The following is a 16,908-nucleotide window of genomic DNA, read 5'->3' as shown; positions in this document are numbered from 1 at the left end:
GGGCTGTACAAAACCTGTGCTGACAGAACATCATCTTTGAGCGCATCCAAGCTGTGCCAAGCCTCAGGAGCATGATTTTAGAAACCATGGTACTTACAGAAGAAAAATTTTTCCCAACTTAAATAAGAATATAGCCTGTGGCCAGTTCAGAAAAGAGCAGTAGCCCCCACTGCTTCCTGTAGCAGTACTTGGCACAAACTGCTTGAACAATTTCTCATTCTGCACTTCCCAGCTGGGATCAGGGTAAAGATGGTGACTTCTGGTCAGATGCATTCGCTGGGCAGCTGTGTGGGCACATGCATTCAATCAGGAAAATTTGCTGTATTTCTTTTTATTGTAATAGAAAAAAACCCACAAATAAATCAAAACATCACTTTCTGCCTAAAGACATTATTAACATTTTTAAGATGGCACGGGGGAACCGCAGCAATACAAGACAGAATAGTAGGTGTGGGCAAAAGAGTTCTGCTCCCGTTCAGGGGTTCAGTTTCCCTGCCCCTTTGTCAATCAGCTGGCTGAAGTTCGTCACCAATATACACTTACATACACTTCTCAGTCTAGTTTATATTCAGCTGGGTGGAACATTGAGGGCACAGTCCTGCAATTTATACATAACCGTCTTTGGAGAAAATGGGTTTCCTAAGAGTCCTACAGCGTACAGGGGTCTTATTACCCAGTAAGACCAAGCAAACAGGATTCTCTCCTATAGCTCTTTTGCCATGAAACACAAGTGTAGGTCCCGAGCCCAGAAGGCCCCCCGAGGAGCTCCCTGGCTATTGCAAACAGTATATGGTTGAGTGAAATTTTACCCAGTGACCTTAAAGTAGGAGCATTATCTGCAAAGGGGCTGCTCAGGAGGGGAAAAGGCAGATTGCAAAATGCACAGGGTGAATGTCTTCCTTTTCTTTCCTGCCCCCTGAGAGGATGTAAAAAGTCCTGAAATAGGCAGCCAAGCAGAAACCAGGCTCAGGACATCTGAAGTGGTGGACACACAGGGCATATCCTCATTGTGAAAGAGTGTGGGGCAGAAACCATGGCACCAGTGCTTCCACAGGCAGCTGCACCTGAAGTGATAGTTTGCTGAAAGACAAGCAAGCACAGCTGTGCTGCTTGCAGGTACCAAACTAGCACACCTAGATGTTGGGCTGCACTGTAACAGCCTGAATATACCTGCTCAACTAAGGAAGGTCCAAGATCTCTAACACGATCTACAATGTTTTGTGGCACAGTCGTGTGCATTAAGATGAAAGGCTGGTTACTCTTCACAGAATAGGTATGAAAAAAGACTGGAGAGGATACACACACTAAACAGGAAAACTAAGCTATTGCCTAGCAGAAAACAAATACCAATCCTTCCTCCAGCAGCATCAAAAGGCATTCATAAATGACTTATTATAGGATGCTTTCTGCAAACAGGACACTTTGAGGGGGAAAGATTGAAAGCTTTTGTATAATGCAATCTATACTAACTGCTACCATTATATCCAAGTCCAGTCCATCAAATGAAATGCTTAAGGAGAAGTTGATGGCACAAGCAGAGAATGACAAGGAAAAGAAGCATCTGGGCTGCAGGGGCCACTGCTGTGCACTGAAAGAAGGTACACACAAAAACCTGCAAAATGGACTGACACTACCCTATTTCCATCTGTGCAGTGGCTCCACAAGTTGCAGGGCAACAGAGTATTTGACAGTGATGAAAATGCAGTTTTCTTCTATTCCAACCCCTCATAAATACAAACCATTATAGTCCAAACAGAGAAATAGTGTGACAAACTTATCAAACTGCATTATTCTGGGAGAAAGAACCCAGCAGAGGAAAGACACCTCCTTTTGGTATGCATAAGTTTCCAGTGCAGGAAGTTTGAGATGCAGGACTGAACTTGCAGCAACACTTTTCACAACAACGCACTGGACAAAGGGCTGTACATTTGCATAGATGCTTTTTCAGCAGCATCTGGGACGTGCAATCCCCATTTATGGAGCATCAGCAATGTTTTGGGGTTTGTCCGATGTCTTTCTTGTATTCCTTCCTAAATGTAACTGCTACAAAATTTTTCAGGAAAATAGTATAAATACATGCATGAAAAGAAAACAGTGTGCCTATTCTTTCATTCCCCTGTTCTTCTCCCACTGCAAATAATTGCAAAGCTATAAAAATCTTAAACTAGTAGATGCAGTACTGATACAATCTAAGGTCGATCTAAGGACAGGACTGCTTCTGCATGTTTCCCAAAAAACTCAGTTGCTCCATGGAAAGCTTAATTTTACTCTTCTTCATTTTCTTTACATTTGGGGAGACCTAGCATTTATTTCTCTTAAGCAGAGATGTCTCCTTTCTCTGATGTCGCGGACTGCTTTGGAAAGGGCAGCAATATCAATGAAAGTTGGAACTCCTACTGTGTCTGCAACCTGATATTGAATGCGGAATTGGTCCAACTTATATTATCATGCAGTTGCCATGCTATTCCTGTCTTACTGTACTGTAAGTCTGGTTTAGTAAGGAGAAAAACCCAAGAAAACACAGTTCTTATGCAAAGGTAAATAATTAAGAAGGTTCTGTCTATCTGTTGATAAGCTTACATGCGAGAAAAGGAAACATTTCACTTCACTTTACTTTCACCTGAAATTTGTTTCTACCACTTCCGCTCATGAGATTCTGTTCTTTCAGCTGGTTCTTTCCCATAACTCTTGGATCTGGCATTACAAGCTTCTTGGTAACCTTCAGTTCCAGCCTCCCTCCCACCACAGCAAGTTCCACTGAGTTCCAGCTCTTTCTTGAGTGTGACACTGACACATGGTTCAGCTTCATCACCTTTCCCACACAGCTGTGCCACTGCAAATATTCTAGTCAGATGAGTTCAGCTTCTCCCTTGAGCAAATAACAATGTCAGTGAAATACACAGAAGACTAATCCTGGGACACCTTCACTTCTTAGGCTACCAATACTTCCTTTGCCTTTTTTGCTACAGACTTCAGCAAAGACCCCCATAATACAGGCAGTGAGAGGAGAAAGAAATGCAAGTCTGCAAGGGATGGTTAGGACATCCCCTTATCTACTTCAGATTGTGTGATGGGCCCTTGAATGCTCATGGAATGAATTCCCACTTACCAGCACAGGAGTTACGTAGAAAGTCTCAGCCTACTCGACAAGACAGCCTTTATAAATTAGTAAAATGCTATTAAAAATTATGGCAATCTTTTTGGTAGCATTGTCTTACATGCACCCTGATAAATCCTCTCCCTAGGAAATTTTAAAACTTGTCTCGTAACTTCTCCAGAGTTAATTCTGATGGGAAATTATAAAATAGAAATCTGGTAAATTCATGTTTAAAAAGGAAGAGGCCTGGTGAGGCTGGGCACACTCGGTCACTCCTGTTAGCTCTGTCCATTATGTCTGCTGAAGGTATTTCCTCCGGGTGGCTGGATCTGGATGGAGTCCAGGAGGGGCCTTAAAGCTTGTCCAAAAGGTCTGAGAAGGTAAAGAAATAAGCATCTCAAATAGTTTACTTGATTAACAACTGTTCCCCTTTACTACTGAAGCTCACTCACTTCCTAGAGAGTGCAATCAAACCACCACTGTAGAAGCTAATTTGAAGAACTTCCACTACAAACTTAAGCAAACTAATTTAGCATAATAAAGACAGTTTATTGTTCAATAACTAAGGAACTTAAAATTTATTTAATATAAGCTAGTTCTGAGTCCTAACATGCCTAGACTGCTAATGTGGTAATACTGTGTCTGAAACTAGCTTTCAGTAATTCATTCTACTTAAGTGTGCAAACAAAATCCCTGTTATGCAACTGCAGTGTTCCATTAAGTACATCAATATTAAGATCTGCCAGAAGAATAGCCTCTAGCTCCCTTAAAGACAATGGATCAACACTCACAGAATAATCCCTGTTGCACTCGGTAGCACCTGGTTATCTTTCCATATGACTCATTCTGTTACAGGTTTTGAGACATCTGATATGTTAAGAGCCCAGGGCAGCAGACAAGTCTCCCAAATAATGTGCTATACTACTGTTATGAAAAATTAGGATCTACATGATGGAGCTCAAACCATCCCACTGGGATCCTCACTAGCTGAGAGTTTAAAAAAAAGAAGTTGATCTGAATTATCAGGCAGGAAATCATTTCTTCTTTTTCATATCCTCTTTTTGTACCCAGTGCTAGCTTTAAAACTGCAGCATTAATTTAAATATTACATCTCCCCTGCCTCGTCACAAGCAAAGCTGACACCTCCATTGCAATTATGGTGCTTAGAGAAGCAACCTTTAACAGATACTGGTTTCCTAAAAGAAAAAAACCAAACTCGCACTGTTTTCTGAAACTTTCTATGCTTGTCTGGTCACATATAAGAGACCACCACAAAATAAAAAACTAGGTTTAAGTAAAGACAGAAGAACAACCTTCTCCTGTCTTTGCAACATCAGTGCCAGTTAGCACTTGTGATATGGTGTTGTAAGTGTTCAAATAAATAGCATCTTCTCCTTAATCCTAGCCTGGTTCTTAGGCAGAGCCAGCAGAAACTGGTACTGCTCACTCTGTCATATGTTTAAGCGTTAGAATGAAGCAGCTACAGAGAGGACGGACATCCATACTCACGTGGAAAGAACTTCAGATGGAAGGTCAGTGATGTAGGAAGGGATTTTTCTTCCTGTCAGAAACTGTGCCACTTCATTACTGAAGGTGTTGCAGTTATGTTCAAAGAGGTTATAAGACTCTCCTCTGTGCCACAGAAAAGAAATTGAACCATAAAGACAGACTCAGCAATAAATCTTACAAGATGAAAAACTTAGACCCCTACTGAAGAACGTCTCCTTACATTAGCACCCCATTCCCCAAAGAATTCTAAGGCAAATAGGTAAAATACAGACATCAACTCACTCTCAAATTCAATTGAATCAGGGTGGAAAATGACATTTCTCTGCATCACTGACTTTATAACAATGGGTTTTGGGAGGATAAGTAAGGTCAGGTTTCATCACTTAAAACCACAGAAGTAATGAGAAATCACAGGAATTACTGACATTGAAAGATAGCCAGAACACTGAATGCTACAGTTTTCTATTCTTGTGAGAAGCAGACTCACTCAAGACCTTGCTTTTACTCATATGAAAGTTGGCAGCTTTACTACAGCACTTCACTTATGACTCATGGGGCAAAGTGCTATTTACTCAGAGTTTTTATTTTCCCTGGTGGTTCTCTCAAAGGTATTTCAGGCATTATTCTATTTTACAAAAAACAGTGTGAAACACTTCCCATGAGAATGCTTTCCCAGCCTAGCTCAAGGCTGGCACACCAGAGGGTTGCCTAGCTGGTAGCTCCTTGCGTATTGGTACATCAGTTCCAGTCTCATATTTGAAGAGTACCAAATAATACACTTAGCAGACAAAAGCTTTGTGAGCTGGACTGGTTTCACAGTACCTTTCTCCATTCTGTACTTTTTTGATATACAGATTTTCTAGTACAAGATGCTACTTACCGGAACATAGATTCCCCCAGAGAGGAAAGATACTCCAGAAAAATTTCTTCAGTGACTTCAGTGTTCCCCAGGTCAACAACTGTGTCCGGGGGGCCAAGAAGTGTCCCTCCCTGTAAAAATTAACAGCCAGAAGACAATGTCAAATGATCAGACTGAATTCTTTTGGACGACCCTACTGAATAGAGCTACTGTGACTTGTCCAGGCACAAAAGGAGGGCCTGCTGGTGTGTTTGTCGAGCAAGAAGACCTGCTGGTCTTCCCTCTCAAGAGAATGAGAAGAACATGCAATGTTCATTTCAGCTGTTACATTTGGCTCTTCAGGATGAAAGCTCTAAGCTGTAGCAAAATTCTGCTTTAGAACAACAGCTCATCCATTTTACTTCTCCCAGAACAGAAAGGTCTGAGAAAGCATCATGGTTTTGTTTTGCTTTGGTTTTATTTAATCTTAAAAAGTCTGCATGTAAAACTTAACAATACAGAATTGGACAAAATGTCACTCTTGCAATGCAGCTGCAGAAGGCGCACTGGATAGATAGATAGATTCTACCAGAAGAAGCAATCCCCAACCTGTATTTATTTGGACTTAAACCCACTGTTCATAATCCCTTTTCCTCAGGTGCCCTGGAAAACCATGGCAAGCAGCTGGCTTCACCCTCTGTCTTAATTTAGAAGTCTCTTGTTGCTTTTCTAAAAGACAGTAACACAAGCAATTCTGACCAGGTATAATAATATAATATAATATAATAATAATAATGGCCAGTCTTCGCGAGCGAAGATCCGGGGAAGGTCTTTACACCTTCCAGCCTGCGCATTGGATTTTTTAGGTGAGACACAGTGTGCGCGGAACTGAGCCCACCCTTTAATCCTAAGGTTCATCTGCCGGGGCCAAGCGAGCTTGGACGGTGGCAGCGAGGTCCTCAGGACGTAGGTGGGTTGCCTTTAAGTGCTAATGAGCTCCACCTGCCCGGGAGTGGCCCTGACCGGGAATCGAACCCGGGCCTCGGCGGTGACAGTGCCGTGCCCTTAACCACTAGACCACCAGAGGCTCCAGGTAATCCTATAAAAAATATCAGAAAATTTAAGTTTAACTTACAGGTGCACAGCTGGAAATTCCTCCACTGCCGTAGAAAAATTCATCCTTATGGACTATTATGGAGGTGTGCCTGCCACAGAGAACAAAAACCAGATGAAACAAAGGAAAAAAGGAAATAGCCTAGTACAGAAATCACCGGTACATTTATCAGCTCAAGGACATCATGAAGGGAATAACTGAAAGAAAAGGTCAATGTGTTTCTGTGAGTAGGAACAAGATCTGCTGGAACATAAATGGATATGGAAGCAACTATTATCAAGCCTACTGTAACTCTGTAAGCAGTTGGGAAAGAATAGGCTTAGTTAGGAGTCCAGGCATGAGCCTCCCTCAGCTGAGGGTGAAGTCACAGAGAGAGAGAGACAGAGCTACTTTGCTACCACACTGACAGAAGTGTATGTCAGAAAGACTTTGGCTGAGAAGCTGGTCAGACGACCACAGGAGATGAATCAGTAGAGGCAAAAATGGATGGACAAGGGTTTGGCGTTTTTCTTGCCTTTAAAAGAAACCCCAAACCCTCCTGATATGATATAAAAATTCTTGACATGAATTATAGCAAGCTGGGTCTGTTTTGTAACCAAAAGTAGTCACTGCTCTTATATGCCAGAAGGCCTGATTCTGTAATACCTTCTTCCCACCTACTCTTACTCTCATGTTTGGTCATGCCTGGAATTACATGACAAAGTACTTGGGACAAAGACAACATCCTACCCTTGAAAAAGTGTACAGGTGCACTAACAACACCTTTTTCCATGAGGTCCACTGAGCTTTGAATGGAAAGGTTTAACTAGCACCTGATTGTACATCATCTTACCATCAATCTGTATTCAGGAACAAAAAGTGCCTTGGTCTCTCTTCCACAATAAAATGTTCTTAAGATCTGAAGCATATATAACCTCATATTGAAAATGCTTCCTACACCACAGTGTTTTACACACATTATGCAATTTAAATCTAGTCACTTACCAGATGCCATCCAGCTGTTTCCCTGTATGCAGAGAAAAGAAGAGTTATTAGCAATGTATTTTCCACATTTCAGCCTACTTTCTATCAATCAGTTAAGAACCATGCTCAATATTTCACCGTGACAGCAACGCCAAAGATTTCATCAGAGAGATGTTTCTAAAAAAACCATAATGTCTTTCAAATTAACTACTCCATCCACATTACTGTTGCACTTTTTCCCTCCTGGCATGCAGAGGTGGCAATGCCATCCTATCCTGCCAGTGCTTACCTTCCTTGGGTGCTGTTCTACAGACTAAGAAAGGAAACCTTTTCCCAAAGTATAATCTTCAGTCAGGACCAGGAGAGCTGAATTTGATGCTGATTTCATAACTGCAGACAGTTGGCCAGCAGAGTGCATTCAGCTCTCTTTTTCAGTAACTGATGAGAGATCTGACTTGAACATATGATCAATAGTTATCACTATCTATAATCTGTTCCACGGTTTCCTCCTTTCCCTCCCTCCCCCTGCCTTCAAAAATTAGCAGTTTAAGTGGGAACTGGGGTAGAAAAGTGCAGGGTTGAAATTTATACAAGTTATAAAACTCTGTGTTTTGTAGAACACAGAAGCAAAGACTTGCTTCAGACACCACTAAACTAATTGTGTCTGAGAGAAAAAGTCCCTCCCAAAATGTATTTCCAGTTCCCTAGGAGTGGGTGATCTAAGCCTCTCTATGCTCAAGATTAAACCTCTTTCCAAAAGGTCACCAGCTGTTACTGTTCTAGGCTCAATTGTCTATCATAACCTAAAAGCTTAGTCCCTGGTACTGTGCCCCTTTGGGAGCTTGCAGGCAGCCAGGCAGCCACTTTGTGCTGTGACACGTCACAGATGCTATAACTTTATTTTGTCAACAAGGTGCACAACACCCAGAAAAGCGGATTTAGAATGTAACAGCTGTATGCATACCAACACTTGGTATTCTCTTGAACCCAAGCAGGAGGCTGAGTGCTCCTCTGCCACAGGAAAAACAATCACTAACACATTTTTTTCCGCTCAAGTCTGAAGCAAAATAGGGACCTGCTTCAGATGAGGGTCATGTAAGAGCAGAGGCAGGGAAAAGGCTGTTGTGACAATAGAGACATCAGTTGAAGCGAGTGCACGTAGTTCTGAAGTAGGTGGACTGATCTGTCACTCCCATGGATCACAGCCAGGCAGCAAGCATATTCCCTGTCAACCCGTCACACAGAAACGTAGGCATGGAGTAGGATGAAGGCCAAAAGAGAGGAGCAATGATGAGAGAAGCAGAGCAGTGTGTTGCAGTATTTTAGGAGCACTTGCTGGCCCTTTAGCATGTCCCACCATTGTGCTGCTTGATCCTTTGGCCTTTGTTCCACACTTCCCCCATCAGGTTTCACCTTGCACTCTAGAGCTGCCAGAACCCAGTGACACTGCAGCAATACAAGGCAGGGTTTAACTTTAGCAGCACCTGCCCTAACTTTAGCAACTGGCCCATGACAGACTCTACTGCTTGGTTTTGCATAGATCTCTCATCAGAGAGATCTGGTTTTGCATTGTTCTGTGTATCTATAAACAAACTTACTTTTGCACACATTTGCAGCAAACAATGATGAAAGGCTTTCCACAGAACTGCTGCTCTGTAGCTAGACTCTGTATGCAGGTGAAAAGAGTTACATCAGATCTGACAATGTCACAGGTGCTGCCAGGACCTGCTCGTGCAATTGCAGTACCTACTTGAAAAGATAATTGCAGCAAAGGGTACACATTAGGCTGCTCTAGCAAAACTGCAGACAGCAGCTCAAGGGGAGTGACTCTGTCCCCCTGTTTGACACTTGAGAGGTCACATCAGGAGTGCTGTGTCCACTTTTGGATCCCAGCAGTATAAAAGACACTGACATACTGGGCTGTAACACCTACTGTATTGAAGAGGAGTAGACAAAACTGGTCTGTTCATATTCATGAAGAGAAGGCCAAGAGTCCTTATTCCTTTCGACAAGTATCTAATGGATATGGATGAAAGAGACCCTTTTTCTACTCAGAGATGCACAGTGAAAGACAACAGACACCAGCTAGAAAATGGGAAATTCACAATTCTGTAAAAAGCAGGGAAAAAATTATCATGAAGGCGATCAAACACAGGGACAGGGGTCCAGAAAGCATATGGGATATCAACCCTTGAAGATACTCAGAACTCAGCTGCTCGGGGCCCTGAACAATCTGCTCTTGTCAGCTCTACCTTGAGCACAACCTCCAGAGGTCCCTTTTCACCGAAGTAATTCTCTGACTGTATGAAAAAAACCTCAAACAGAATTTAAGAAATAGATTTTGCATTGGACTACAATCCAATCCTTACTGCTACATGAGAAATCTGTAGCGGTCCACAGGCAGCAACTGCCAGGGCAATAACAGAACAGCTTTTGGCAATTGAAGCTGCCTGTCTTCACAAGGCAGGTCTGTCTGAGGCAGCTCAGCTAGGTCAGTCTGTGCCAAGCACTGGTTTGAAGATCTTAATGAAGCTGCAGACCTGCTACTTCTGCTTGGCTCCTGTAAGTCATTAACGAAGCTGGCATTGTGGAAAACACATGACAGATCTGCAGCACTGATGACAATAAGGCATCCGAGGTAGCTCTCCCGTCTGCTGCAGACAAAATAAAATCCCTTTCTGCCACGGGCAGACTGTGCTTGGTCAGAGGCCATGCAAGTGTCTCCAATGACAACACTGTTGGAGAATCCCATGCCTAAGAAACTTGCCATTATTGGCCACATATGCATCACCCAGAGACATCTGAGACCAAGAACTTTTGGTATGCTGCTGCAGTATCCCAGGCTTCAGAGGTGGCTGTTGTCATCTCAACTCCAAACTGACCCACAGAAGAATAAGTCAATGGCTACCAGCTTCTGAAGTACTTGGGCAGCCCCCTTTCCTACTGTTCAGTAAGAATCTCAATGTTGTTTGTCTGTTGCATCATATGAGGTTACGTATAAACCTTCATGGACACAATCATCTTCTTCCTCAAGTTTTGCCTCTGATGGGGATCCTCCTCTATGACTCTTCTTGCCCTTCTCCCAGACTCAGACTCTGCACAGCACAGGTGACAGCTCACCACCACTGCCCCTCCTGAAAAGCTCAGGTAAAGTGATCAGGGCAGCCTGCACTAAGGATAAGGAATTATGTCTTGCTTTCTGCTGGACATTGCCCACTATGTACAAAACACGCTGCCCACTGCCTCTGAAGGCTTCACACACACAACAGCCCCAACAGTGTGACTCAGCAAGGATACAGTATTGTTCTAAGTACTAAGGCACAAGTTATACCCAGGCCTTGCAGTGACACTTTCCAATAAAGTTCAAGTGTGCCATGAACCTCCCCAAAGAATCCTACAGTGCAATAGGGCTTACATCTCGTAGTCAATTGAGGGGTCTAGAAGAAGGGACTGCAAATACCATCTGGGATACTGGAAGACATTATCACATTTCATGCTCTTCCACTCCTTGCCACAACGCGCCAAATTCCTGTTGTGCACTGCAGTGTGGGCAGAACTGTATGTTGGTACTGCCACCAACACCAACACATTTACTCATAACCCGAGGCTGTCTATAACTACATAGGAAAACCTGATTCTCCAGTAATTTCCACTGGAGCTGCAAAAGCCTTTGCAGCCTTAAACTGCAGATGTTACCCTTCACTCAATGCCAACAGTAAAGCTAATGCAAAGGATGCACATGCCCCTAATGCAGAACAGGAATGCTCTGATGAGATGATACTCTTCTGGTCACCTAGTATATCTGAAGGGAGAGTGTCAAGAGGATGGAGCCAGGCTCTTCTCAGTGGTGCCAAGCAATAGCACAAGAAGCAACAGGCAGAAACCTGAAATGCACAGGAAGTTCCACCTGAACATGAGGAAGAACTTCCTTACTGTGCAGGTGACTGTGCACTGGAAGAGGCTGTCCAGACAGGGTGTGGAGTCTCTCTCACTGGAGATATTCAAAAACTGCCTGGACACAATCCTGTGTCATGTGCTCTAGGATAGCCCTGCTTGAGCAGGGAGGTTGGACCACATGACCCACTGTGGTCCTGTCCAACCTGACCCATTTTGTAATTCTGTTCATCCAGGTAAAATGCGGAAACAGCAAGATGTTCAAGAGTTTGAATATTTCGAGGGACAGAGGGTTGTTGAACAGGAAAGGTTGTTGCAAATTTAGATGTACACAATCACACAACACTTAGTGCACATGGTCAAGTTATTAGGTATCAGCTCTCCCACAGAAATTGCCTGTGTGCAAGCTCAGCCTGAGGTAAATGTGAAGCAAATCAGCTTAGTTTGATCTGCCTCCGTTCCAAGGTAATGCAAGTCAAGCTACCTTGTTGTTGTCATAGACCACAAACATGAATGCGAAAAGTTACCGTGTTGTATCTGTGAGAGTTACGGGTGATAGCTTACAAGTCTTTGGAAACTCGATAATTAAATCTTTTGGGTGGTGGTTTTTTTTGGTTGTTTTTTTGGTTTTTTTTTTTGTTTGTTTTTTTGTGGGGATTTTTTGTTTTGTTTGGGTGTGGTTTTGTTTATTTACTTTTTCTTTTTTTTTACTTACTGATGTGCTTCATGGCTCTTTCCTGAATATGCTCACTAGAACCTGGGAGGGGATGTCAATTCAGCTTTGATGTGTGCTTAAGCATCTCAGAGACTCAACTTGTTTCAATAAGGCAGAGTATTGTCTGGCAAGATAACAAGGTTTTATATTTGTTATTTTTTTCTTTATAACATTCATAGCTCAAATATTTTTCATGGTGCTTACATGAGCCAGAAACCTATTAGAAAAATATAACATACAAATTCATTAAACAATTCCAGGACCCTCAGCTTAGTCAGAGGAATGTGGAGAATAAAGTATTTAGATTTGTTTGTTGTACAACTGATTCAGGAGACTATAATTGTTTGGATACAGGGGTATTTTGAAAGAAGCAAGCGAGCCCATATTATTTTAGAATACAATCAAACAGGATTACTTCCATGCTTGAATTTATTTGGAAGGCCAAGCACAAGGGAGATTAGATGCTCACCAATCTATTTTACCATTACAGTAATTTGTTAATCTTGATGGCCAAATAATTCATGCGAATTTTAAATACTGAATGAAAGTGGCATTTGTATATTAATCCAAATTATTAGACTGAAGGGCAGAAGAGTTCCAAGACACGAAGGAAGGAATTGTATATGCAGATGAGTATCTAGTTTAACCCATTCAGAGTTTAGGCAATTCAACCCTCAGTGCAAGAACAGTGCCCTTTGAGCTGTAAAGTAAAGAAATAACAGGAAGCTCAGTATTTTTATCTATGCTCTGCAATGGATATGCAAGCCCAAGAAGACCATAAAAGACTGTAAAAAAAGTAGCGAACTGGTCTCCTGTGGAATCGAAAGCAATACAGTTTGGTCAACCAGCATGGGTATTTCTAGCAGTGCACTGCTTTGCATATTATTGTAATTTTCTTAGACAATCCATTAAGATTCCTGTCTTTTTTGAATTGAAAATTACCCTAATTAGTGAAGCACTTTCTCCTATGTGCTACCCAGGGTGCTCAACCAAAGCAAAAAAAAAAATACCTCCAGAACCTAATGGAGAGGGAGGAGCCTGCTTCAGTTCCCTTCTTGAGAGGCCTAGAGACCAAGAAATAGGCTAGATTGGGGGAGGGTAATGCACTTGATTTTCATGAAATCCCTAGCAAATGCTTGGAGCAAAGTTGATGGAATCTCACGCTGAAGCAATTCAAAACTGATCAGAACAGATGGAAGAGAGGCAGAGAAATGTGCTGGGCCTGGAAAAAAAGGAACAGAGGAGAAGGCACCTCCTTTCAGCAGTTACCTTTTGCTCCAATTCTCTCTGGGCTGTTAAGTCCCTACAGCTAAATGCACCACTTAAAAGATTTCAACCAATACCTACTCCCACTCAACTCCACATTAATTTGTACTACACTGAGCCAAAGCTGCTGTGGTTAATGAAGCTCCAGGCTCCTTCTGTGAGTCACATGACCAATACCCTCAATTACAGGACAGGAGAACTTTGAGAGGCACAAGACATTTTTCTTTAAGCTCATGATGCAACAGGATTTTAATCTTCCTTAAAGATTTCTCTGCCCTTGGACATCTACTTCAAAATCAGCACTGTAAGCTGAACTGTTTTCTTTTCCTCTTTCCCTCCACAGAATCAGGAGGATTACGTTTTCTGTCTTGAAAATAGAAATCTTATTGCATTCAGGTTAACATTTCTTATTATTAGATCACATAGTTGGACAGACAAACGTAGTTACACACTGAACGTGGGGGAAAGAGCAGGAATAGTACCCGTAGAGAAGTTGCATGTAGAGCAACATAAAAATTAAAAGTGCTGTTTCTGACACCAAAGGCAATATTTGGTCACGTATACTTCAGAACAGAAATATTCACTGAAAAATTATAAGAAACTTACAGAAAAGTAAGAAGAATAAAAGCAGTCTGGGTAGAGAAAGAGTAAACTTGCCAAGAAAAATGAAGATGTGTCCAAGGGACATGACTAAGTCACTCCAAAGCCTGCTATGAACAGGGCTGTACAGCTCTGCCTTCCAGGCTCATCACTCAAAGGCAACAGAGAGAACTGACACTGAAAGAGTCAGTACAACATTCAGTAGTGAGAGCTGATCCTTGAATGCTGTGCTGACATAATCCACAATACCTGTGGATCCTATTAGCACAACTGAAGACACTGTGTAGAGATGCTCTTGCAGTGGTCAGTCCCATAAGACAGGATTCATCCCCCTCTGGCAAGGGGACCTGAGTTGCTGGTTTTGAGCCTGTTAGAAATTGATTCTAGCACAATCAATTTCAGTATTTGTTTTTTCTCTCTAAAACACATGTATTTCAATACAGGCAATGTTACGGAATTATCACTCAAAGCAAAAGCATTGTTTCAAACTTGGCATCAATGGGAAGAGTACCATAAGTAAAGATGACCAACATTTAGCACTTAAATGCTTTCCTCTTCAATTTCATTGACTTTCCCTGATGATCTACGGTTTAAGAACATCACTGAGGGAAAAAAAGTGAAAAAATAGCTATTGAACATCTCAAAGTTGATATACAGAGAAATAGCAACAATTTTTGTTGTTCTTCAAGAATAAAAAGGTCTACACATAGGCAAGAGGAGTATTCTCTCCACCACTTTGCCTTGGGGAGGTTTCCAAAATCACCTGGAGATATGACAGAGCTGAGTGTAAATGCACAGAAGACACTTAACTTGAAGGAAGGCAGAAAGAAAGAAAGAAACAGTGATTTGTTTTACGGAAAACCCCATCACTGGATCCACATAATCTCTAATATTCTGCAGTCTGCATTGTCACTGTGACCACGCAGGCCTAGTTGGCCCTGTTCCATGAGCACGTCTGAGCTCGGTTAGTTACCAGGCAGTACTAGTGAGCAGCACTTCCCCGGCTACCCAGAGAAGCGCTCAGGGTTTTAACTTTCCCTTTTCAGTGCTCAGACTCCTAGAAATTTAGCGACAAACTGTATCACAAGTGCCAAGCTTACAAATTGTTGTTTGGGTAGCATAGAAAGCACCAAAAATGAAGTAATGCACTAAGCATTTCTATGTGGAAGTTCAGAAAGCCACTAGAAGGCAAAATTTACTTTGTGGGTAAGAAGAGAGCTAAAAAGACACATACAGTGACAACCTATTTCTGGTGAAGTCTTTGCTTGGACCAAGACTTTGAAATAAGACTAGTTAAATTCTGCTCAATTCAAACACAGGTAAATCCTGCATGTATGTAATCTGCATCTTAAGATTTCTAACTCTAAGCCCAAGATAAAACATGCCTATTATGACCTAACAGGTGAGAAGTTACTTCCCTAAGGGCTACCATAGAAGCCACTCTGACCACACAAAAAGTTTTGAGGTTATCCAGCGCAGGAAACACACATCTCCCAAAGCTTCTGCTGCTGTCTGGCTAACAGAGAACATCACATATGATCTCTATAGTGTTTTCTTCTCAACTTTGCAAGCCTATCGTTGACATGCATGAAACTTCACGCCAACAGTTATCTGGATTTTCATTTTAAGCTTGCAGGAAAGCACAGAATCTCTTCGTAGGGCAGATGAGCAAAGTGCCAGCAAACCATAAACCAAGATTACACAGAACCATCTGTTCAGACATTGAGCCTGTTGATAAGTCTTATCCCACACAGACTGCTTGTCTGACACGGGCCAGAGTCTACACATAACAGGTATAAAACATTCTCTTGTTGCATTCCTAATTCATGCTTCCAAAACCTCCACCAAAACCTAAGTTTGGTTCGTGTCCCAAGTCCAAGGTTCAGCAGGAAACGCACGCATTTTTGACAAGACATAGACCAAGATCCTACAAACTTTCCGAAGGAGAGAGCGGACGGGCACATCGCCAGCCCAGCCCGGCCTCGCCACAACATGGAGCCGCTTGAACTCTGTAACCTTGTAAACAGCGGCCGCCTTTCCTCCACCAGCTCAGCCTTCCTGCCGAGGCGCCACGGCAGCCGGGCCGTCGGGAGCTGAGCTGTCCCTCCCTTCAGGAGCTAAGGAACAGTTTTAGTCTGCCTTTAGTGAATACCACAGCGCAGCGGTAACGGGCAGATGCGGGAGAAGGGAGTGGACCCAGCGCAGCTGGAGCTGCCGCACCGGCCGAGCCGGTCCCGTTGACAGCGGGGACAGCGGCTGCAGCCAAACCCCGCCGAGGCCCCGCACCGGCCCCCGGGCCAGCCCCGCACACCCCGAGCGGTGCTGTGCCCGCCGGCCCCCGCAGCGCCCGGTGCGCCCTCGGGGAGCCCTTTCCCGGCGGGCCGCTCCCTCGGGAGCGCGATGCCGGGCGGGGATCGCCACTCCCGGGGCTGGAGGCGGCGAGTTGGGCGCCGTTAGCGGGCACGGCCAGGCCGGGCCGCAGCGGCCGGTGCGGGACGCGAGCGGCCGGGAGGCGGCGGGCGGGGCGGGGTGGGACAGTGCCGGTGCCCGCCGTGCTTACCCAGCATGAGGGGGCTGAGGCGCCGGGCCATGCCCTTGGACAGGTCGTACACATAGAGCTTCACGGGGTGCAGCGCCAGTGGCTCCTCCATGGGGGCGCGGGCGCGGCCGCCGGGCGGCAACCGGAGCCCCTGCAGGCAAGGTGGAACGGCCGTTCCCTCCGGGAAGCGGCGGAGAGCGGGGGAACAGGCGGCGCCGGTGCCGGTGGCGGGTGCGGCGACACCGGCCGGGAGGTGACAGACGGGGCGGAAGGGGCGACCCTGCCCGTGCGCATGCGCAGCCACCGCGCGCCGGCCGGGCCGCCCCGTCACTGAGCGGCTCTGCGGGGGGCGGAGCTAGGGCGGGGGCGGGGC

At 44.0% G+C, this 16,908-nt stretch overlaps 1 protein-coding gene across 1 annotated transcript; it reads right to left on the bottom strand.

Moving 5' to 3' along the window:
• Nucleotides 1–315: 315 nt before the first annotated feature.
• DESI1 (desumoylating isopeptidase 1) lies at nucleotides 316–16,829 on the bottom strand. Its single transcript, XM_050325406.1, is given in 7 exon segments — nucleotides 316–3,469; nucleotides 4,607–4,729; nucleotides 5,487–5,596; nucleotides 6,580–6,649; nucleotides 7,543–7,564; nucleotides 16,557–16,727; nucleotides 16,730–16,829. Coding segments are annotated over 7 exon segments (690 nt in total). The 3' UTR covers nucleotides 316–3,375.
• Between the last annotated feature and the right edge of the window lie 79 nt (nucleotides 16,830–16,908).

Source organism: Myiozetetes cayanensis, unplaced genomic scaffold (genome assembly GCF_022539395.1).
Source record: "Myiozetetes cayanensis isolate MyiCay16 unplaced genomic scaffold, myiCay2020 scf3, whole genome shotgun sequence".
Classification (NCBI taxonomy): Eukaryota; Metazoa; Chordata; class Aves; order Passeriformes; family Tyrannidae; genus Myiozetetes; species Myiozetetes cayanensis.
The sequence above is the reverse complement of the archived record's forward strand: the minus strand, read 5'-3'. Positions and strand labels throughout refer to the sequence as shown.